This window comes from Solea solea, chromosome 5 (genome assembly GCF_958295425.1).
Source record: "Solea solea chromosome 5, fSolSol10.1, whole genome shotgun sequence".
NCBI classification, from domain to species: domain Eukaryota; kingdom Metazoa; phylum Chordata; class Actinopteri; order Pleuronectiformes; family Soleidae; genus Solea; species Solea solea.
This window is the reverse complement of record NC_081138.1, coordinates 12,820,270-12,843,585: the sequence shown is the minus strand read 5'-3', so window position 1 is coordinate 12,843,585 and position 23,316 is coordinate 12,820,270. Positions and strand designations below refer to the sequence as shown.

The following is a 23,316-nucleotide window of genomic DNA, read 5'->3' as shown; positions in this document are numbered from 1 at the left end:
ATCAAAGGAAAATTAATTCAAATGCCACAGTTTGGGCAAACTGTGTATTTTATTGGAGATATATTTTTAAAAGTATGACGAGAAAGGAGGAAAAAACTTTGTGAACGTGCATTAACATCACAGAAATTAGAGAAATTACAATGACTTGATGACTTACTCAGTCTATTTCAGATGTCAGGTCATTATCATAATATTACTGTCCATGTACAGACAAAGCTTCCTGGACACCCATATTAATGATAAGCGTTGTCAGTATTCTAAATATTAAATACCAATGTCACACACGTTGAGGGGGAGCATACATGCTCTCTTTCCACTGGTATGTGTCATGTACATAATTATAATGGAATTATGAACAAGGTTGTTCAAAGACTTGCATTGTTTAATTATCCTTCTGTCAGCCTGATAAAGGCTCAGTAAAAATGATTGGCACAGTAATTATTAACACTTTCCACAGCAAGTGCATTAGTGAGTAAAAAAATAATTATAGCATTTATGTTTACCTTCTTGTATTGCCTGTTCATGCAAATATGAGCTGATGCATATGCAGTGGGGGTAGTGAAATTTACCACCTCAAGACATGAGATAACCTTAAATAAGATGCATTAAATTATTGTACTTTCAATATGTAAATGGCTTTAAGTTGACTACAGTTATACATTTTCAAATGTGCGCAGCTAACAATAACAAATTCAACAAATCTACCCCAAAATCTAAATTATAAAACTGTGCCAGCTAGATAAAGTATAACTGCTGTTCATTTATCCTCTATGAAGTGTATAGTGCACCATATTTTTTACATTGATAATCTGTTTAATAAATCAGAAGAAGCTGCTATATCTCTGACTGTGGGATATACTTTGTGTGGACAGCATGTGCACTCATTAATGAAAACATGCTCTGTGCAGTTTTAAAATAGCTGGTCAGTGGCCAGCAGAGGTCGCCTTGTTTTGCTCAGTTTGATGCTTGACAACTTATTCAGCATCCCCATGCAAAGTGATGCATGTTTCATTCTTCGTTGCTTGCTTTAATTACTTGTTTTAAAATAATAATTGCTTAGTGGTGAATGTCTAATCGTTGGGGCAAAAAGTCATTATCATTATGCAGCAATTGAAATAAATTGTATTTTTATTTTTTTCCTTTTCATGACTGTGAACAATAATAATAATACTATAAGAAATTGATACATAAAGGCATAATACATATTTCAATTCAGCACAGTTAGAAGAATACAATTATTTTCCTGCCCCCTTACGTGAACACATTTCCAGTTACCTACACCTTCAACCACACCCTTGATAGCAACATAAAACTAAAATAAACGTAACAATTTAGTTTATTTATTTATTTTAAAAACGTCAAAACAAATAAAAAAGTGCATTTTGTCTCATTTGTTTCTCTATCCTTTTTTTTGTACAACATTCTCTTGAGTTTTACACCAACAACAGAAATACACATTTGTTTTAAAATGGTCAATGAATAAAACAATAAACTTAAATTCCTCTTATTGTCCATTGATCATATTTTTATGTTGCAATTGGTTTTACGCTATTGTGGTTCTGTTATGTGTTTAGTTATTAGTAACTGAGTTTTGTTATTTGTTGTGTTTTCCTTTTTATGGGGGTGATTACCTTCAGGGCCACCGTAAATCTCTCTTGAAAAAGATATTCTTTATCTCAATGGGCATTTTCCCTAGTTTGTTAAAAGTTTAGGAATAAAATAAATGAATCAAAACTTTACTCAATGCTTGTTATTTACACATACGTGTAACCTCCACAGGTGTACCTAATAAAGTGGTCGGTTTTACGGACGGTATTTTAATTGAATACTCCTGCTGAAGTGTCACAGGTCATCAGGAGGAGGAGCCGTTGAGTGCACGCGCACACACGCACGTTTGGAGGGAAGTGAAGAATCTCTGTCATCTCTTTCTTTCCTTCACTCCTGACACGCTTCATCATGGAGTTGTTACATGTAATGCTCGTTGTCGCTGTCGTCGCCAGCACAGTCAAAGGTAGGATCATCTCAGCCATAACTGCTTCATCCGTCAACTGCAACGTTTTCATTTTAAATTCATTTTAATCTTCATCAACTATTGTCCACAGAGCATGTTCAACACTTCATGTATAGTCAACAATAACTGATAATATATTTGTATTTGGTGTACACTGAAAACATTTGTAAGGTTTGGATGTTTTCTTTAACTTTAAAACAATAATATGAATGTCTGAGTTAAGGTAGCAGGATACTCAATTGTAATCGTTTTTGTTTTGTTTATTTGTTTGTTTTTACAATCTCTTTGACACTATATCCAGAACTGTGTTGTAATTTTTCAAAGCTATGGACACAAAACATTCATTTGATGATCAAAATGCATTGTTTTAAAACTTACAAAACTAAAATATGATCAGAATCACATTCAAAATATATGTGGTGTGTATTAGGGCTGAACGATTTTGAATACATATCTAATTGTGATTATTTTGACAGGAATTACGATATGATTCACAATGTCAGAGGGAATGATCATTTTTACATCATTATTCTCATTTTCATTTGAAAAACACAAGTTTAAAATGATTACTGTGTGATATTTGTGCAGATGTTCTCTTCAGTTAATTCATCTAAAATGATATTTTGAAACCCATTTTGGTTTTAACAAGTATTGCACCTCCTGAACATTTCGATGAATTGTTCAGCCCTCGTTTGAATCAGCTTAGGAAAAGTCGGATCTCATGTATTTTTTTAGCTGTCCAGACTGCTAAAAAAATCAGGCTAGATACAATCTGGATATTCTTAAAAATAAAATTTGGATTATAATCTTAACAAGGCCTATGAAGAACTGAAGAACTGGTCAGCTGTGACTCCCAGTGGTGGTTGGAAGACACGCTGTCCATGTCCTCTCTTATGTCCACCACGTACTCCAGGGACTTTGGCCCCAAAAGGGATTTAAAATCAAAAACCTGCTGGGTCCATGGAAGGTTAATCCTGTCATGATTGCAAAATGTAGGACCCATATATGGTATTGCCTAACAAACAAAACGTTTTAAACAAACTAAATACAAATAAGGCAAAAACTATTCAACAGAGGAGGAGATGGTATAAAGAAAAACACATATAAATGCAAGGAACATCTGTTGATTTGCATAACATAACTGTCCAGTGGATTATTTTTTTTGGATTATTTAATTATTATTATTAACAGGCTTCAACATTGGCAGGCAACTTACAAAGCACCAGTGTGGTTAGTAACAACTTTGACATTGTTTGGGTGAGAAATGCGAGAGAACGGGTACAGGAACTGCACTAGTATCTTCAAACACAGGGAAACAGAGCATGGTGAATCAACAAGGACAGGGATTATTGAACACAGATGGAAGCCGTTAGACACGGGTGAGCCACATAAGGATGAGGATAGGATGTATACTACAAAAAAAATAAAACAGGAAACAACAAGACACAAGCAACAGGAGCAAAACCCTTAAATTGAAGAAAACAACTTTTCACTGGAATAAATAACTTTTAATATGGAATAAATATCCAAAAATAAGGAAGTGCCTGGCATAACCCAAAGGTTAAGTTCAAGGGGTCTTGACAGCTATGTGATGTCTCATGAATAAATCAAATTGGAAACTTGCACCCAAATTGTCACACTGTGCTCTTTATTCAAAGACTCTAATGTGAACAAAAACAGAAAACAAAGGTTTCTTTTTTACAAGCATAGTAACAGTGTTGTCCATGTGCCTTTTCACACTATTTTACGATCACGTTTCTATGGCAATGACTGAAGCCTGCTGCTTTTGGTGCTCCGTCTGGAAGAGTGAACATGAATACCATGCATTCCAAACTAATCTGTAAATGGCAATTGGTTCTTAAAACTATCAAAACATGTGCCATGAGCCAAAAACATCATCAAGGACAATACACACCACGGCCACCACCTGTTTCAACTGTTCCCCCTCTGGTAGGCGTTATAGGTCCATAAAATTCCAGTACTACCAGATTCAAAAATAGTTTCATTTTCCAAATGCCACTGAACAAACATAATTAAACAAACCCAGTCACTCACTGCCACTTTTTTTGCAGATCAATACATACACTTTATTTATAATTGGACTTTTTCTGTTCTTTTATTAGTTATTGTACTGTACCAGTGGAGTAGCACTCCTAATGTTGCTGTATTGTTTAGAGTACAATGACAATAAAGGCATTCAATTCAATTCAATTCAATTCAATTCAATTCAATTCAATTCAATTCAATTCAATTCAATTCAATTCAATTCAATTCAATTCAATTCAATTCAATTCAAATCAATATATTGACATTGTCCATCCCTCTGACATAATTATGGCTGTTTCATTTGATTAAGATGAACATGTTAAATGGTCTGTATTTATATAGCACTTTCCTTGTCTTAATGACCACTCAAAGCTGCTTAATCCATGCAACTTAATCTTGGCGTGCTCCATCCACATTTTGCCATTTTGGGGGTGCTATAGAGCTCTGGTGCAACGCACGGGTCCGAGCCCGATGCCAATATCGCATTTTCGCCAGACCTGACCTCCGTGCAAAGTTTCAACTTTAAGCCCCTCAAAAATTACCAGAAAAAAATCTGAAATATAACAAAAGGTTCCTCGTACAAATTTGTGCCAGGAGCAGTTTTGGCCCCTAGCAGCTGCTTTTTGCATTACACTTTTGTCAATGACCCATTCACACCCATTCACCCATACATTCATACAGCACATCTTTGTGCAGCGTGTTTTTCTATCACACATGTTTCATACCCATTCCCATGCTGCAGCCGTGAGAATCAATGTGGGGTTAAGTGTCTTGCCAAAGGACACATCAGCATGCTGACTGGAAATTGAACCCACAACCTTCCAGTTGAAAGACAAGTCATTCTACCACCACCGATCGACAGTTGCCGCACTGCAAAGACTTTGTCTGCAACACATCTGCCATATATCACAAATGTTCTATATGTAGTCTAATGCTAATTTACAAGTGTAGTGAGAGGCTTTACAGAAACGTCTTGGCACAGTTCCTCACTTGTATATCATCTAAAATGTGATTATGGTTTGGTTGCTGGGGGGTACACATGGAATTTAGACATGGACAAAGATGTCCTTTCAGCAAATCTGTCAGTGTCTTTTTGTCAATGGAAGAAACAGATGCAACATAGAGAAAAAGAATTGAGTGATGGATGATGCCAAAAATGCTCCATAATGTAAGGATGAAGAAGAGAGTGTGTTAAACGAGTGGCAGATGTCTGATTCTTCGTCTGTTAGTTGGATGATGGTCTTGCTTGGACGGCATCAGTTTCACCAACCACCACTATGTTAGACTATACCACAATTGAACGAAATGATGAATTATCTATGAAATTAATTATCTTCTAGATTTACAAATAAAGTGTGTATACGGAGTCAGGTTTCTGAAGTGATCACAATATTCACTGTCCAATTTCCTCTGTTGTCTGTAGTTTCCCATCAAGGGCCAAATGAGCAAAGACTGCTAACAGACCTGATGCAGGATTACAGCAAACTGGATAGACCTGTCAATAATGACTCTGAGGCACTCACTGTTAACGTAGGCCTGTCCTTCCTGCAGATCATGGATGTGGTATGTGAACACTGGCTCTCCACTCACACCGGTCCAGTTTGAAAAAGAATGCATTAATCACACATATATTAAATGTTTTAAAAATATAATGTTGCTTTCGAACAGGATGAGAAGAACCAGGTTTTTACAACCAACAATTGGCTGCAACTGGTATGATTTTTACCTTTTACTTAAGCCTTGATTTGTGGTGTTTATAGTATACATTTCAGTTGTTTACTTCATAGTATACAAATGTATTGTTTTAAAACATGTTTTCATACTAATTAGCGCCCAGTCTTTTTATTTTTGATCCTCCACAGTGTGGTGAGGTTCGGTGCAGCTATATATAATGTTTTTTCACAGCCTGTCTAGTGTGTGTTACTAGTTCTTCTTCAGCTCTGAGACACAGAGCACATAGTAATGTCATCACACAAGCATTACTTTTTGGTTTGAGATGCATGAATTTCTCTTCACTGCCAAATGAATATCAGTGTCTTCTATTTAATCTAGAATTATTACTGCCCTAATCACTGCACTTGAAATCTTCCACTTGTCTTAAGATTCAACAGATTGACCTCCGTGTTTAGCATGATCTTCCACACAACGGTTGTCATTTACTCTACCAACAGTCTCTGCCACAAAAATATGCTGAATTTATAAACAAACTATCATGATTAAAGAAGACATGTTAATGTGTTATGTTTCCATTCCCCCAGGGATGGAATGACTATAAACTCCAGTGGGATCCAAAAAAATATCCAGGTGTTCCCAACGTGAGGCTTCCTCCCGATCTCGTTTGGAAACCAGACATTCTGCTCTATAACAGGTAGGTGTTATCAGCACAAATCTGCTGGCTGGTTCTAAAAGAATTAAAAATGGTTAAAATCATAAAATCAGAATATAATTAGAAGCATAACTGGTATGAAATTATAGAATTAGAAAAGAACCAGGTTTGTATTAGAACCGTTAGTTAGTATAACACTATATAACCACAATTAAGCTTGAAGCAGAATTCCTTTACTGGCAGTACAACAAAGTTAAGTTGCATTTCTGTCAATCTACGAATTAGACAACAGTTATCTTTGGCCTTATGAGACGAGAGGTCTCATAAATATGAGTTTTCATGTTGCTGTTGATGACACACATTTGTAATTTGTACATATGAATTAGACGTCGGTTAAAATGAGAATAAGAAATTCACAAATCTTTGGATTTAAACAAGATGGACGGCAAATTCAAAATGGCCGACTTCCTGTTGAGTTGAGGCCATGGTCCCAATTTACTTTTTTGTTTGTCTTGGGCTATTACAAGTTCCCATCAAGTTTCGTGAAATTCTGTGCAACTTAATCTTCGCTTGCTCCATCCATGTTTTGCCTTAAGGCGTGCTATAGACCTCTGGTGGAAAACACGGGTCCGAGCCCTATGCCAATATTACATTTTCGCCAGACCTGCCCTCTGTGCTTGGTTGCGTGAATGAGGCTGAAGTCTGCTATCTCTGATTGCCTTGTTTATTTATGTTTCAAGCTTCAACTTCAGCTGAACCCTGCCTTAATGTCTGGGGGGTTTGTTTTTAATTGATTTCTAGGGAATGAGGGTAACCACTGAATAACCATCCCCAGGGAAACGTTGCATTCTTTAAGACTTCTCATGTGTTGAGTTTCTGCTGCAGTAAATTAGAGTTAGAGTAATATTTGTGTTTTTTGCCCGACATTTGTTCGTCTTGCTGCTTGTGATTTTTCCATGTTTATATTGATTTCCTCATGATTAATAATGTTTTTTCACAAAAGTTGTATTGGTGTACATGTAATACTGTATTCCTCTGTTGCTGAATTTATGCTTTGCAAATAACTTGCTATTCACAGTGCTGATGAAAGGTTTGATGCGACATTCCACACCAACGTTTTGGTCAACAACTCCGGCAGCTGTATCTTCATGCCTCCAGGTAGGAATCATAATCTCAGCACTTCCACATCAGTATCATTTTATGATAATAAACCATGTGTTTACCATGAAATAAATGGTGCTGGGTCATTGTCCCCTTCCTTTTGAATGAAGTATGTGTTATTAAAAAAAAATACATATGTAAAAATGAGGGGCCACATGGCAGAGTAGTGGCTGGCACTGTTGCCTCACAGCAATAAGGTCAGGGGGTCTTTCTGTGTGGGGGGTTTTCTTCAGGTTCTCCGGTTTCTTCCCACAGTCCAAAAACATGCAGAAGTTCATTGTACCCAAAGTGGTCAGAAATTGCCAATCATACTGGTATGATTACAATGTTATGAATCATGTGCTTTACAAAAAAACAACATTGTGACAATTGTAAAGAATAAAGTGACTGAACCCAATAGAAGCGGAAATCCAGATCGTTTATGGGAAAAACAAAACAAAATCAAGCCAAAGGAAAAATACAGCTCAGGGGACAGAAGCTGGCCGGCTTACAGGCAGAGCTCTGAGTACTGAAAACGGGCGACAAGAAAAAGTATCAAAGGAACAAAAATACTAGAAGCAGTAGTCTCAGCAAATCACGGAAACAGGGTCGTAACCACACAAGTAGACATGATGCACTCCAGAAACCAGAGTATAAATAGTAAACGAGGAGATGAGTTGCAGGTGAGTGTCTCAATGTCAAACACAGATGAATAACAAGGAAATGGAAAACCGGAAAGACAGTTGCACATTAAAAGGACACACATTAGATGCTCTCTGACTTCTATATACAACACATCAATTAAAAGCAACTTAAACTGCTGTAAGATAAAAATGTGTCTGCAGCTTTATTCCACTTTTAAGGATTACAGTGGGTGAGAGCTTTTCCTCCGTTCCATGTGTAACTGTGATATTGAAAACAATGTGTCTTTGTAAAAGACAGAGTGCCCCATGATTCTGTCGCACTTTTTAGAAAGTAACTCTGGACATTTGCCACAGTTTGCGTCTGACAACATATGATGATGAACACAGAACGCAGTGTGGGTGACACATGTTCACAAAAGCAGGAGCCTCACAGACGAGTGGAAAACACCTGAAGCCCCGAAGAGGGTAATGAGTTAAAGAACCTTCAACATTTCACGGCTGCTGAATCACAACAACAGTAAACAGTAAAGTAACGTGTTTTAGCCAGCAGAAGAATCTCATTTTGTGATATTGACATTCACACATACCTACCTACGCACAGTCTGTGAAGTTCAGTGCATGCCTCACAGCAGCTTATGACTTATTAGCAATAAGTAAGCTGCCGGCCTATTTGGTAAAGCCTTTTTTTTTTTTTCTTTTTTTAATAAATGGGTGACAGTGTTGTTCTTGTGCATTTTAAGCCACTGCACCCCTCCCCCCCTCCCCTGGGTCCTAATCTGGTTTATGGGTTCGTCCAGAAGCAGGCAAATGTGAAAGATAAATATGTTTCTTGCACAATCTGCAGTATAAATTCATTGATATAAGTTTTGAAAGTTCATTCTTCATGTAGAGTAAATACCCAGGTACTTAAAGGGACAGTCCAGGTTTTTCAGGCATGGCTTCCGGCACATAAAAAAAACAATCACTTTAAAAGATATTACTTTGTGCCCCAGTTATTGTGCTGAAGGTTGTAAAGATAGGATCCAAGGCTTTTTCTGCATTAAGAGCAATCTCAATTCCACTTTAATCTGACTGAAAATCATAGTTTAAATAAAAAAAAGGCTTTGTTAACAGAGAACGTCAGTGAATAAACAGCCACCAAACATTTATCGCACTCAAAAATGGCCGAAGTAGCCCATAACTCAGTGTATCTGCACCAAGCACAAATGCGTTTTGTCTATTTGTTTTTGTTTTACAAAATATCATTATTCAAACCACATGCACATCTGGTTTTAACATCAGCATGCAGAAAGCATGTGATAGGTGAGAGTGATTTCCCTGTGGGAATATTAAGATTTTTGGATGACTAATGTTCAAAACATGTGCTAGAGTGTTTGGGAAAGGGAAGGTGATGGAGAAGGGAACTGGAAGCAAAACAACCAGTATGTTTCAATAGATGTTGTGACACAAGCATTAATCAAAATCAACATTTATTTATCTAACTGTTGAAACCCTCTTTCACTGGTGGGAATAATAATCTGCTCTTGAATACAACTATAAAACTGACAGATGTCCTTAATTTTGATTTTAAACAAAATAAAAACAAGTTATGACATTTTGGCCTGTGCTTCAACACCATCTGTAAAAACACGTGGAGACCTGGGGGACAAAACAAACAAAACCAAAAAAAACAACTAGTCAGTATTCTTCAAGGTTCAAATCAGAACATTTGATTTGATTTAAATAGGAAAAAACACTTGCATGCTCAGCTGTGACCATGGCTTTACACGGTACGAGCATACAGGTACGAAAGTATAGTGTTATTATGTCCAGTAAAGATATTGTGTTTTCCAAAATATCAAACAGCTGTAATGATCTCTTTGTATCTTTGTCCACTTTGAGTAATGTATTAATCAGTGCCTCCATTGTAGATCAGTGTTTTCATCATTAACCTGCACACGTATACACAATCATGCCCACAGCTGGTGATCACTGCTCTCGTTTATTCAGGCTTTTATTCGCTCCTTTTTCCATAACCAAGCGTTTGTCAGCTGTACCTCAGCAACTAATTCAATGTATACGGAACTTTGTTCCAAATCAACCCTCATCAAATATGACACTGCTGCTGCAAAGAATGTAGTTGTTTCTTTGAGCTTCATTGATGTAAACGGGAGTTCATCTTTATGTCCACTCTTCCTTCTCCATTCATTCCCTGGCTGAGGTTTGTCATCATCATGGCACAGAGAAAGAGTTGAAACCATTTTAACTGCCAACTTCTCATGTTTTATTTCATATGGATGGAAATTAGTTAGCTGGCTCTCTCCGTAGATGGATTATTGGCCACAGTCATCTTATAGTCATGTGCGATTATTCTATTCTTTTACTCCTATTATAAGGTATGTCACTTACACTCCAAATCTCCTCAGAGTAAAACCTCTGTATGAGCTTTCGCTCTCTTCAGGAGCTTTCTACAGATGAAGTATGCAAATCACAGTCTGATTGTTTAACGTTTTTTTTTTTAACTGCAACAGGGATCTTCAAGAGCACTTGCTCCATCAATGTGCGCTGGTTCCCTTTCGATGTGCAGAAATGTGAGCTAAAGTTTGGCTCGTGGACATACAATGGCTTAAAGGTGGACTTGAAGTTTACTGCAGTGGATACCCATGGCTACATTGAAAACTCAGAGTGGGAACTTGTTGGTAAGAGGAACCAGTGGGAGAATTATTTGTCCACAGAGGGAAATCATTTCTCTGTACCTTTTCACTCCAGTTTGGACAGAGTGTATTGTGCTTTTTTTTTTTTCTCACAGAGGTCACAGGTCAGAGAAACGAGGTCAAATACGCTTGCTGTGAGGAGCCGTATGTTGACGTCACTTTCACTGTATGGATGCGGAGACGGACCCTCTTCTATGGACTCAATCTTCTCTTCCCGTGTGTCCTTCTCTCCATCATGGCTGTGCTTGTCTTCCTTCTGCCTGCTGATTCTGGGGAGAAGATCTCACTGGGTTAGACCACACACACACAACATACAGCTGAACTGCCCCTGCGTCACTCTAGTATTGTATTGGTAAATGTATGTATGGTTTATATAATGGTTTTTGGAAATGAATTTCATCAGTTTTTCATGTATTGCTTTAGTGAAACTGAATACAATTTGTCAAATTGGTAATTATTATTATTAACATAGTTTGATGTTGTGCTGGATCCCCTTAAGTTTTAAGATAGGTCGTATATTTTTGCTTTTCCATATGTGTAAAATATACACATATAGATGTACAATGGTGTTGATCCAGGATATAAAAAAACAAACAGAGAAAGGGGAGTGAGTATATTGACACTGGGAAAGTTAGTGGCCTTGATTGAGGTAATACTCGAGCCCATTTGCCCCCTTCTTTTTTTTGTCATTAATTGTCATTAATCCACTTACTCTGTGGTTTTGCAATGTAAGCTGGTAATCACACTAACCTAATTGTCTGAGGACTGGGAAAACTTGGTAGGGGAGGGGGAAGTGGGGGAAGTGGAGAGAGCCAAAGGCGTTGATTTATGTGTGCCTTCTGCAAGTCATTCCCCGGGGTTGCAGCTGGACGTCTTCATGATCCAAAACAAGTTATGTAAGTGCATGTGCATTCCTTCTGATGTGATTAAGAATTAGACACATGAAGTGAGTTCACGAAATGGTTTTAATACTCCTATATTTTATGTATATACTGTACATATATATATATTTACATATATTCAGTTTTCAGTATATTCAGACTGTATATATGTACAGTCCATATATGTGTGTTTATATATACAGTATGTGCATATGTATATATGTATATATATGTGTGTGTGTATATATATATATACATACATATATATAGACTGTACATACAGTATGTATTCAGTTTTTAAAAAGGTTTCTTACCAACACACGTGAACGTGTCATAAAGAACACAGAATTCAGTCAAGAGTTAAGATTAATACTTATCATTCTATTCTCTTAAGTGAATCATTTCTTCCTCCTTAGTTTCTTGTAGATTATTTTGTTGAGAGAAAACATGTCCACCTCCACAGGGAGAGGCCCACATTTCTTTCCTTCCCTTGGACACTTGTGTATTAGTTTCTTTGGAGCCCAGTTTATGAAAGTGTCAAGTTGAAAGCAGATTTATGGACTATTACGTGTGTTTTGCTAATTGATTAAGTATTTTTTAACTTGGGCCACAGGGTTGGTGTAGTGGTTAGCACTCTTGCCTTTGCAGCAAGAAGACCCGGGTTTGAGCCCCAGTTGGAACGAGGGTCTTTCTGCATGGAGTTTGCATGTCTTCAATCAAGGTTAAACCAGTGTTTTCGGGCCAAAATCTATATATGTCATAGATTTTAGCTCAGCCATTCCACTTCAGCTGCTATATTAGCAAGCTGTCAATCACTTTAACTCATACGACATGTGTATGTAATGCTCAAGAATGTCTTCAATATTATAGTAGATAGTAGAACAAACACAGGTGGTACCACTAACATTAGGGTTCCAGTCCAGGTTTAAGAAAGCCAGGATCGCATTGCTCAAGTGTAATGGTAGGTCATACTAAATATGTGACACTTAAACCTTTAGAAGCTTTTTTTTCATTTAATGTGTTATTTTAAAACTTGTGTCCCATATTTTTACATATAATTGTGGCCCAAGGCTTTTGCACAGTACTGAAAATAACTCTTTTCTTGTCTAAATGTGTTCACCCATTCGTGCCCATTCATACAGCACATCTATTCATGCATCACCTCTACTGTGTTGAGTGTCCATCTTTTTCTGTCACACAATGCACATACCCATCCACTGAAAGCACAGCTGTTAGTAGCAACTTGGGGTTAAGTGTTTTAATTGGAGCTGGCGATCAAAGCCACTCTACCACTGAATACCACCGAGTACATAAAGAGAAGTCCGACCATTTTTTTATGGATGGGTAATTATGAGTAACCTATGTATGTAGGTCTAAAAAATAATTTATCTATAAAAAAACAAAATAAATATAAATATTAATAGCCCTGTCATTACACCTGTGATTTAAATATTCTTTATAGCACTCATTATGTTGCTGTAAAGTGCTAAAGGTGATCTGGTTTTCCTTCCCCAGGCATCACAGTCCTGCTCTCCCTGACTGTCTTCATGCTGCTGGTTTCCGAGGTCATGCCTGCCACATCAGACTCAGTGCCTTTAATAGGTAAGCCAGGCTGAAGTCAAAAAGGTTAGGGTTAGAAATGCCATAACGCAAAGTGCAACTTTGTTTAAGAAGCAATCCTGTGTTTATATCAGTTTCTTATGGTGATCTGAGTCAAAATATTGAAGTCAAAAAACTGAATTCATTGAAAGACCATAGAGTACTTCTGTGTACTCAATGTTTTCCTTTTATCTGCTTGTGTTTTGCTGCATGACAAAAGTGTATGCCTCCAATCTCACTGTATCCTCTATTTCCTCTTTCACAGCTCAGTACTTTGCTGCTACCTTGGTTATTGTTGGTCTCTCATTAATTGCTACAGTCGTAGTTTTACAGTATCATCATCGGGACCCCAATGGAGAGAAGATGTCGAAATGGGTGAGTTTCATGTCAAATTACAACATTTTTAACGTACTGCATACATTATACAGTGTTAACAGCATATTAACACCTCTTTACTTCTTTGCAGCAACACATTTTTATATACATTCCAACTATTGATCAATGGTTTCTGAAGATTCTGAAGATGTCTGTTGTGTCCATGTGTTTGCTTGTGTAAGGCTATGAGAATTTGTATCTCAGATGGAAATATGCTGAGAGGTCCTCAGAACGGCAGCAAAAAAACTGCTCAGTGTGTAAAGGTGGTCAAGAAAGATGTCACTTAATAAACATACACACAGTAGTGTTCTGCATAAATGTTACATGGGTTTTCTCCAGGTTCTACCCTGCCTTTCGTGGAGGATAAAGTGGTAGAAGATGGGTGGACAGTAGTGTTATTTGAATTAATGTATTTCTTGCTGTACTGTGAGGTTTTCAGATATAATCAAATCAAAGAATGCTGCAACTATGTAGAGTCTGTCCTTTTGTATTCTGTCAAATATATGGAAGTTAAAGGTGCCACATGCAAACCTCTACTACTACAGTAGTAGTCACAGTTGAACACCAGAATGTCAGTGCAAACAAGTGTGATGTTGACTTTGCCCAGATGTAAATAGACCATGGAAACAGACATGAAAGGTTATGTATGCAACTATGCATCAAATTACTAACAAGGGGATAAGGGCTAGGTCTGAGTAATGTTGGAGTCCTTTTGCAGCTCATTTGACTCTCCATCTCTGAACTGCCAGACTAATATTATCCCTGGTCTCATATTTCTCATTTGATACTTTTGTTTGGCAAAGAATAAGATAGTTTTGTGAAAAAAAATTCACTATTTTCTTACTTGCTGTGTCTCGTTTACAGAAGATTTAGGGTTGTGGATATGATGGCGGAGTATTTAAATGTGCTTGTCTCATGAACATGGTAAATAGTATATTCAGGGTCCTGTGGTTCCACAATTTACATCTGACTCCTAACATGTCTAAAGACTGAACATTGAACATTGCACTTTTTATAGAAGCCTGATTGATTTACTTTTTATTCAATATTCTTTTATTCCAAAGACCCGTGTGATTCTGCTGAACTGGTGTGCCTGGTTCCTGTGCATGAAGCCCCCGAATGAGGGGCAATCGGACTCTCACAACAAGGCTCAAGAGGAGAGCCTGAGCAGCATGGAGCGTAATGCTACCACACCAGCAACCAAATCTATGGGTGGAAAGGGAGGTGAGGAGAACGTGGAACCAGAGCTAGCTAAGATCCTAGAACAGGTGCGCTTTATTGCCAAACGTTTCTGTGACCAAGATAAGAACAAGTCAGTATGCAATGAATGGAAATTTGCTGCAGCTGTTATCGACAGGGTTTGTCTTGTGGCTTTCACAATCATCACTTTCCTCTGTGCCATTGGGATCCTCATGTCTGCGCCCAGCTTTGATGGGAAACATTTTTAAGATTTCTAGTTGAGGAGCATACGAGAAAATAATGGCCCCAATGAAAACGTGACCTAACCTAACTGTGTGATCTGTGTGATTTTTTTTTATGAATGTTGGCACAGTGCTAGACTGTGAGAAATCCTTGGTCCAACCATTTATCAGATGAACAATTTATAAAACTCCTGGGGCTGTAATTCAGATCAGAAATCACCAAGCATTTAACCTTAAAGAACCTGGTGAAAATGAGTACTTACCATTTATAGCATTTATGTAATACAGCTAAGTAGTATACTAAAGGTTAACATTTGCATTTAATCCAATTGTAATGTTTCAGCTGATACTATGGAGCATAGTTGCAGTGATGTATCTGCCAAACAGTGGTTGCTTATGTGATGCTACATGTGTATTCATGACAATGTCACAACTGAAGGATACTCCATATATCAAACATAAACATGCTACAGTATCATATGTTTAAAAAATGTATTTGTATGACATGAATATTATCTATCAAATCAGTTTTGTGATGTATCAGCATAGCCATCTCAATTTAACCATGTAACCATCATACCATCATACTTATTTTTAATAAAACATCAATGAGTTTTAATGTGTCATTTATTTCCTTTTTTAAAAAAAAAAACATTTTGCACAACATCTATTGTGTTTTATATCCTTTTTTATGCAAATCAAACATTTTTTTTTTTTTGCTGCACACAACTGTGTCTGCTTTGCAATTAAATAATTGATAATGTGTGTAGTGAAGTTGTTTTCCACTACTAAATAGTTATATGTTATCAACTTCCTATATTGGAAGTACATTCTCATTTTTTGGGGCCATCCTTTAGGACTGTGGGAACATTTGGCATCATCATCAAAACAGCAAACACATCCAGTCTGGTGTCATTAGCAGCAGTTGATTCTGGGAATAATAGTGTCAATAACTGGAATGAAAACCTCATATTGGGAGAAGCAATGGACAGGTTTGTTTGTACAAGGGTCATATGTCAATAGATGAGAACTACAGCTGGCTTATCAGACATTCCTGGATAGGATAGAAATACTTGTGTAAATGATCTGGAACTATAAAAGTCAAAAGGGAAACATTTGAAAAATATAATAACAGTGACAACAGTATTAAGATAATATGACAAATGAAGTAGGTAATGTAAGAACTGTTGGGGAATCAATAGGAATAGTTCACATTCCACAATGGATAAACAATAACACAACATGGAATGCAGAGAGTAAAAACTAGGCTACATTAGAGCATGGAGCCTGTGTGGAGAGCAGAACATTAGTTACTGACTTTCTGCTCATGTAAGTGCACCGTTAAAGATCCTGTGAATGTGGCATGTATCGAGTGTTTGATATCGCAGCTTACTTTTTATATTCATATGGTTTTATCATCTACTTTTCTTTTGAGGCTGCATTGTTGTTCAAGGCCCAACGGCTCCCACACAGTCGAATATGGGGGACTGTGTGGGCTGCTCCAAAAGTTCCAGCTTTTGTTCCTTCCAGTAAATTCATTGTGGATTTTGGATCAATGTGCTGTTAAAATAGGGACCTCATGTAATTTCCTGATGCAAGGCATCCAGCACAACCCAAAACGAAACAACAAAAATAATGCATTATTTCCCTTCCTCCTTGGAAATAATGCCTACATATTTCTTTTATTTTATAAGTCAAACAACAATAATGAATAAAACATATATAATCTCGGTGAGATTGAGGGAAGAAGAGGCACTTATTTCAGTGATATTGTAAGAGGGAAATTGTGATTGTGAACACAAATCCTTGGTTGTTCAGCAACTATAGTGATAATCACTTTGTTCACTCATATTCAGTCTATTAAGTAATACTGAGTTGACATTCAGATCTTCTAAATTTCATATTATATTCATATTCATATGAATCAATATTCATATTGTGAATACGTTGTATTCTGGAGCTAAAGTGCTGTGACCGGTTGATGCCACTCGTAGGCGCTGTAACGCCATACGAACCCACAAGTGTCTGACTGGTCATTCTCTACTCTTTCACCCACATGAGCACTAAATGTACCTGTTACGTAGAAAGGGGAACAAGAATAACGTGTTTTTTTTGTTTGCTTTTAAAACAAAAATAATAATCAATACAACACAGAAAGATGAGTCAGGAACTTTTAGTCCACGACTGTTGTTTTTTGGGGCGGGATTATGTGCTGACACGCAGTTGTGTGCGCCGTTGTATTTCCGCCGACTGGAAACTCATCCATGGTGGCGTTGAACGTTTGTGTTGAGATTGGGATTTAAACCGACATTTTAAAGTGTTTTCCTCGTTATAATGTCGGACTCTTTGCTGCAGTGGTGCGTGGACCAGTTACACCAGCAGTTTGGATTAGAGGCATGTGAAGACATCGTCAAGTAAGCCAAATTAACAGCAGTTAAATCATCTGACTTCTGTGACAGCAAGCTGACGTCAAACAAGATAAAACTCTGCAGTACACCTTAAATTTGATTAAATGATATATCTGTGTATTAAAATGAGGCCCGTCAGCGGCATACGTGTATCTGTCTTATTTTACGGTTCTCAATTAATGAGAAACAGCCGAGTTCAGTATCAGTATCAGTATCAGTATCATAATTCTACGTACATTGGAATGACGTATTATTGAGAATAGAAGACATTTTGAATATTAAAGGAACTGGCACTAGTCGGTAAAAATGATTATATAAGTTCAGTATACTCAGTCAGTGTACCTGAATGAAAACATTGGGTATTTATTTTTTTAGTTTTTTAGTCTGCTTTGACTAGAAATAAGATAACATTAAATAACTTTTGTTTTGGGCTGTTGTCTAGGTATATTCTGTCCATAGAATCAGATGAGGAGATTGTGGAGTACTTGGGAGATCTCCTGCAGGGCACGGATGGCAGAAAAGGGCAGTTTATAGACCAGCTCCTCAGCAGATGGAGGAAGACTCAAAGACAGGCCACAGATACTGCGGGTCTATTCCTCTTTAAAGAAACAGCTTCTTTAGGTAAGACAATAAATCTTTCACTGAATTTGCTGTATTGATTGTACATAAAAATCCTTTTTCATTTTCAAGTAATTCATAATCAAAGTATGTGTGCATATGTACATACATTTCTTGAATTGAATATCTAATGTAATCACAAATAATTAAATTATATATCGGCATTTGTTTAAAGTCATTTATCTTTTTTTGTAGACGCACAAGATCCGAATAAAGACGCTCAGAAAAAGTCTAAACGTAAGGGCCGCAACAGACAGGAAGCGATAACTGTGAGCCAAACAGAACCTGAGCCAGAAACAGTCAAAACCCCCATCGATTTGATGAGGGTGAGTACACATGAGGCTTTCTCCAAAATACTTATTTTATGAATATTAAAGCCATGTTAGTCGTACAATAATGACACATGAAGTTAATTTGTATACTTATTTTCTTGACATTCCTTTTGCCTACATGTACTACTTTCTCAGGCCCAAGAAAACACTTCTTCTACAAAGAAGAAAAATAAGTTTGTCAGTCTATATGCTAAAGAGGGACAGGACAAGCTTACTGTCCTCCTTCCTGGTCGACATTCCTGTGAGTGCCTTGCTCAAAAGCATAAACTTATCAATAACTGCATCAACTGTGGTCGGATTGTGTGCGAGCAAGAAGGATCTGGACCATGCATCTTCTGTGGAAACCTGGTGGGAACTACATCACTGACTAAACTGCTGAGAGTTTCTATTTTCTTGTTCAGCATTTCTCAATCCCTGTTTTTTTTTTTATTTAGGTCTGCACAAAAGAGGAGCAGGAGATCCTGCAACGAGACTCCAACAAAAGTCAGAAACTGAGAAAGAAGCTTATGGGAGGTGAGTGTTAAAATATTGTTATTATTACTATTATTATTATTATTATTATTATTATTATTATTATTATTAGCAGTAGTATTTTTAATAAAACAAATATTTAACACTTAAATCTATGAAATATTGGACTGGACTGATAATATTAATATGCTTCTTTTATTGTGAAAGACTGTGGAGAAAGAGATTATCTCCCACACCAGGAGGCCAACATGAAGGCTGGCTTGGAGAAGGCTGTCCAACATAAGGACAAACTGCTGGAATATGACAAGAATAGGTATTATAAAATATACAGTCAAGAAAAACATCTCTCAATAATGGATTGAATTGTTTTTTTTAAATAATAATTCCTAATTATTCTTTATTTACTGTCCTTATCTGCTGCAGTGTCCGTAGAACGCAGGTTTTAGATGATGAGTCTGATTACTTTGCAACTGAATCCAACCAGTGGTTGTTGCCTGGCGAGCGAGAAACGTTAAGGAAGAAGGAAGAGGAGCTCAGAACTCTTCGCCATGCTTCTCGCAAGGACAGGAAGATTACGCTGGACTTTGCTGGTAGACAAGTAATTGATGAAGGAAACAACCTCAACGAATATTACAACAAGTAAAATACTTTTGACCTCACTCAAATCATGGCTTGGGGCAGATTTATATTATATTATCATGCCTAACTCCTTCCTTTGAAATTTAATAATTAAAGGTTGGATGAGACCCTCAAGGCTATGAGCAGTGACACCATGTCAAATTCACAAGTGTCCTCTGGCAGACGAGGTGGAAAGCAGAGCCTCGGAGAGCTGGTCAACCCCAACATAACACAGTCTGCACCAGAGGTAGGACATTTTGTGGATGGTACATTTTCAACATGGCTTATAACAATAAGACTTTTTCACCTATAATTACTGCTTTCTAGTGGGTGAATGTCAGAGGCAGTGAAAATTCCAAGAGAAATATGGAGAAGAAAAATGGTTTGGTGGAGGACAAGGGAGGAGAGGAACGTAACAGGTTGCGGCTCCAAGACAAAGAGCTGCAGGAGATGTCTGATGGTGGCTGGTGCCTCAGCATGCACCAACCATGGGCCTCACTGCTTGTCAAAGGCATCAAGAAGTAAGCAGTGAACACATTAGAACTATCCAGTGACTGTATATGTAGATGGAAAATGTGTTTATTCTATCTTCCACTGTACAGAAATAAAGCCAAAATATCTTGGATCCAGGAGCTGTCATCTTGCACTGGTTGTGTCATTTGTAAGCAGAGTTTGCTTACTGCTGTTTGCTGATTTGTGACTATGGAGTGTATACCCATGCAATCTTAAAGATGCAGTGTGCAACATTGAGGAGGGGTTATTGTCAGACATGGAATATTCGATGAAGTGTTTAATCATTTAAAAATAGAAATGGTTTATTTTCCACAGCCAACTTGAGAATGTTTGTTTTTTAAACATTATTTGACAGCATATTTGTAGCCAGCCACCAGGGGATGATCAAGATATTTTGGCTTTTTTTTGGAGGGAGCTGTCATGTACTATTTACTCTAGTACTGGTAATAACCCAGATCAAAACTCTTGAACATCTGATTAGTTTCACATTGCAATGTATGTGTATGTAGGGTAGAGGGGCGAACTTGGTACACTTCACACCGAGGTCGTCTTTGGATTGCTGCTGCTGCCAAGACGCCCACCCCACAGGAAATTGCTGAGGTGGAAGCAATGTACCGCCACATCTATAAGAAAGGTACAAACAGTGTTCACAAATCAGGGCAAATAATGAACACAGGAACTGCTGCTTCAATCTCATATGGTGCTTTTAGTTTTACATGTTGGTGAATGTCTGATGGCTCTTATACTCTGTGCAGAAATCAGGTTTCCTAAAGACTACCCCACTGGCTGCCTGTTGGGATGTGTCCACATGACTGACTGCTTATCGCAGGTGCAGTTCAAAGATCAGGTCAGTAAGATATGAAAACATACCAGAGTTTTAAGTATACTGCATTTCAAATAGTCACATTATTGCAATTCAATTTGAAAGATTGAACATGAGAAATGTGCGGCAAATCGAGTATCTTACTAGTTAGTGCATGGTACCAAAGCAAAAGGTAAAAGTATCATGAAACTTGTAAGGTAAAGTTATAGCCAAAAAAAGTATAGATGCCATGCATAACCCACCATGGTGTTAGTCATTACTTATGTTACTCCTTGAGACTTGGAGGATTTTATTTGCTGCCAGTTACAGTTAACAGTTAAAATGCTTGATTTGTATTTAGCTTTACTTGGTTACCATTTTCTGTTGATTGTGTAGATTGCTAGAACTCTTACAGTTCCCGTCCCTTTTTCCTTATCTTATCCTAATCTTGGAATGATGGGTTTATTTATATTGAAGATTTAACACCACACTTAATTTCAGCATGTAATTGTGTTTGAATTTGATTTCAAAGCAACATCAAACTTATCTCGTCCAAGGCCACACAATACAGGACAAGCAACACACATTCTAATTGTGTTTCAGCAACTAGATTATTCTGCACATACAGATGCTCGTTTAAATCACTTTGAGTCACAAATTAATATTAACTGAAAGAAACTTAATATCTGATCAACCGTATATATGTTCACTTTGATTAGCCCTTTCTCTTTTTTTTCTCTTTTTCGGAATTATACAAAGATAATAAATAAAAGATAAGAAATAGTATTTCACTCACATGTCCATTCATTTTGTGCTGAATATTTGCAATATAATCTCTTACCAGCAGGGGTCAGACTGCACCTTTTTATTTGCAACTGTTTGTCAGGTTACAGTATTTGACACTAGAGGCAGTATTCACCACAGGAAAATCTGTGAATTGCATATCTAAGCCCTTACGACACCACCTATCTTCCACTAAAATTAATGGTGATGTATGCACTTTGAATTGGTTCCAGCCTGCTGCATTCATAATTAGAAAGGCTTATGTTGGCTTATAGATAAAGGAGATATAAGTTGCAAGCAACAGCCCCCTGAATACTAACAGAGCAACAGATTGTACTGCAGCTTTCATTGATTGTCAGCTTATGTCTGCAATGAACACTTAACCAAAGTGTTACAAAGACTGGGTGAATATATATCAGGTGTTGCAAAGTATGGAGCTGATTCATCTGCAGCATGGTCAGCACTGCCTCTGTATACTCTCCATAAACAGTTTACTTAAGCTTTCACACTCACATTACTTTAATTAATTGCAGTTGCACCAAGTAAAAACTGGAAACGACTTCCCTCTCTCCCCATGAAGTCACCTTGTGTGTATATGTATATATAGAACCGCTCTCCCTTTCCCTGTCGGTGGAACATTTAAACATAATTACACGGCCGTCCTTGTCTTGTCTTGGCAGTTTTGCCTCAGGCTTTAGTAGAGGCTCCTCTGTTGGAGTTTCAACCCTTCATTTTACATTAAACACTATGTTTTATTGGATATTAGAGAAGAATTACTTGATTGACCCTAGCCACTGGGGGCCACCTCCAGTGTTCTAGTGCTGGTCCCAAGCCCAGAGAAATGGTAGGGCTGTGTCAGGAAGGGCATCAGTCTTGAAATATCTCTCTGCCAAATCAAATATGCGGTGATCCGCTGAAGCACCCCTAGAGAGGGAGAAGCTGAAGGATATATCAGCATGTTTGTTCATTTGTAGGCATTTACATTTACAAATGTCATGGTGATCAGTATCATTTTAAACAAACACACATCATCACTTGATATGGGACTAGTGTATAAATATTAACATTTGTCTTAGAATAGTCTGTAGTGAAGCTGTGTGAAATTGAGAAATGTGTAAAATGTTACACATTGTACGTACATGCCCTGACCATACAAAAATGCATGCTTTCATACACATGTACACGTATACTTGTCCAGAATCTTTGGTGAGATACTGAAATAGATCACGCACAGTTCTTCTTTTCTTTTCTTTTCTTTTTTTTAGAATGTAGTATTTGTAAGTCTGTGGATTTATGCTTCTGCATTTAACATATTTTTCACTGTGCAATGGTATATCTCTTATTTCAGAGGGGGTTTGTATGAAAAAGGTGAAATGGTTTGCATCTGACTGTTGGGACCCGTAAATCTAAGGGCTTTCCCCTTTTGTACCCTGTCCTCATTCTCTCCTCCACCACTCATTCCACCCAGGGCTGTAAAATCAGGTTTGCAGGCAGTGTGACTGCCCTTTCATCCTGTGAAAGGTTCTGAGTGTGTATGTGTGTGTGTGTGTGTGTGTGTGTCCACTTGCACAGAGCAGCCATAAATAACACCCCCACCCCACACAAGACCCCACAGAAAAAAAAGAATGAAAGCGA

At 37.4% G+C, this 23,316-nt stretch overlaps 2 protein-coding genes across 2 annotated transcripts in view; both read left to right on the top strand.

Moving 5' to 3' along the window:
• Positions 1-1,902: 1,902 nt before the first annotated feature.
• LOC131460007 (neuronal acetylcholine receptor subunit alpha-7-like) lies at positions 1,903-15,750 on the top strand. The gene is made up of 10 exons (XM_058630235.1): positions 1,903-2,011; positions 5,481-5,620; positions 5,726-5,770; positions 6,316-6,425; positions 7,462-7,541; positions 10,678-10,845; positions 10,956-11,150; positions 13,257-13,343; positions 13,606-13,715; positions 14,780-15,750. The coding sequence occupies exons 1-10, from the start codon at positions 1,957-1,959 to the stop codon at positions 15,161-15,163; spliced, it is 1,374 nt and encodes a 457-aa protein (XP_058486218.1). The 5' UTR covers positions 1,903-1,956; the 3' UTR covers positions 15,164-15,750.
• A 1,606-nt stretch (positions 15,751-17,356) lies between these two features.
• The window catches only part of trip4 (thyroid hormone receptor interactor 4), a 56,513-nt gene continuing 50,553 nt past the window's right edge, over positions 17,357-23,316 (top strand). The window contains exons 1-11 of the mRNA XM_058630299.1: positions 17,357-17,550; positions 17,987-18,165; positions 18,358-18,488; positions 18,630-18,842; positions 18,929-19,007; positions 19,173-19,278; positions 19,389-19,604; positions 19,701-19,830; positions 19,911-20,104; positions 20,606-20,730; positions 20,852-20,943. Of these exons, the coding sequence (XP_058486282.1) occupies positions 17,471-17,550; positions 17,987-18,165; positions 18,358-18,488; positions 18,630-18,842; positions 18,929-19,007; positions 19,173-19,278; positions 19,389-19,604; positions 19,701-19,830; positions 19,911-20,104; positions 20,606-20,730; positions 20,852-20,943 (1,545 nt within the window). The 5' untranslated portion in view covers positions 17,357-17,470. The remainder of the gene's footprint in view (positions 17,551-17,986; positions 18,166-18,357; positions 18,489-18,629; positions 18,843-18,928; positions 19,008-19,172; positions 19,279-19,388; positions 19,605-19,700; positions 19,831-19,910; positions 20,105-20,605; positions 20,731-20,851; positions 20,944-23,316) is intronic.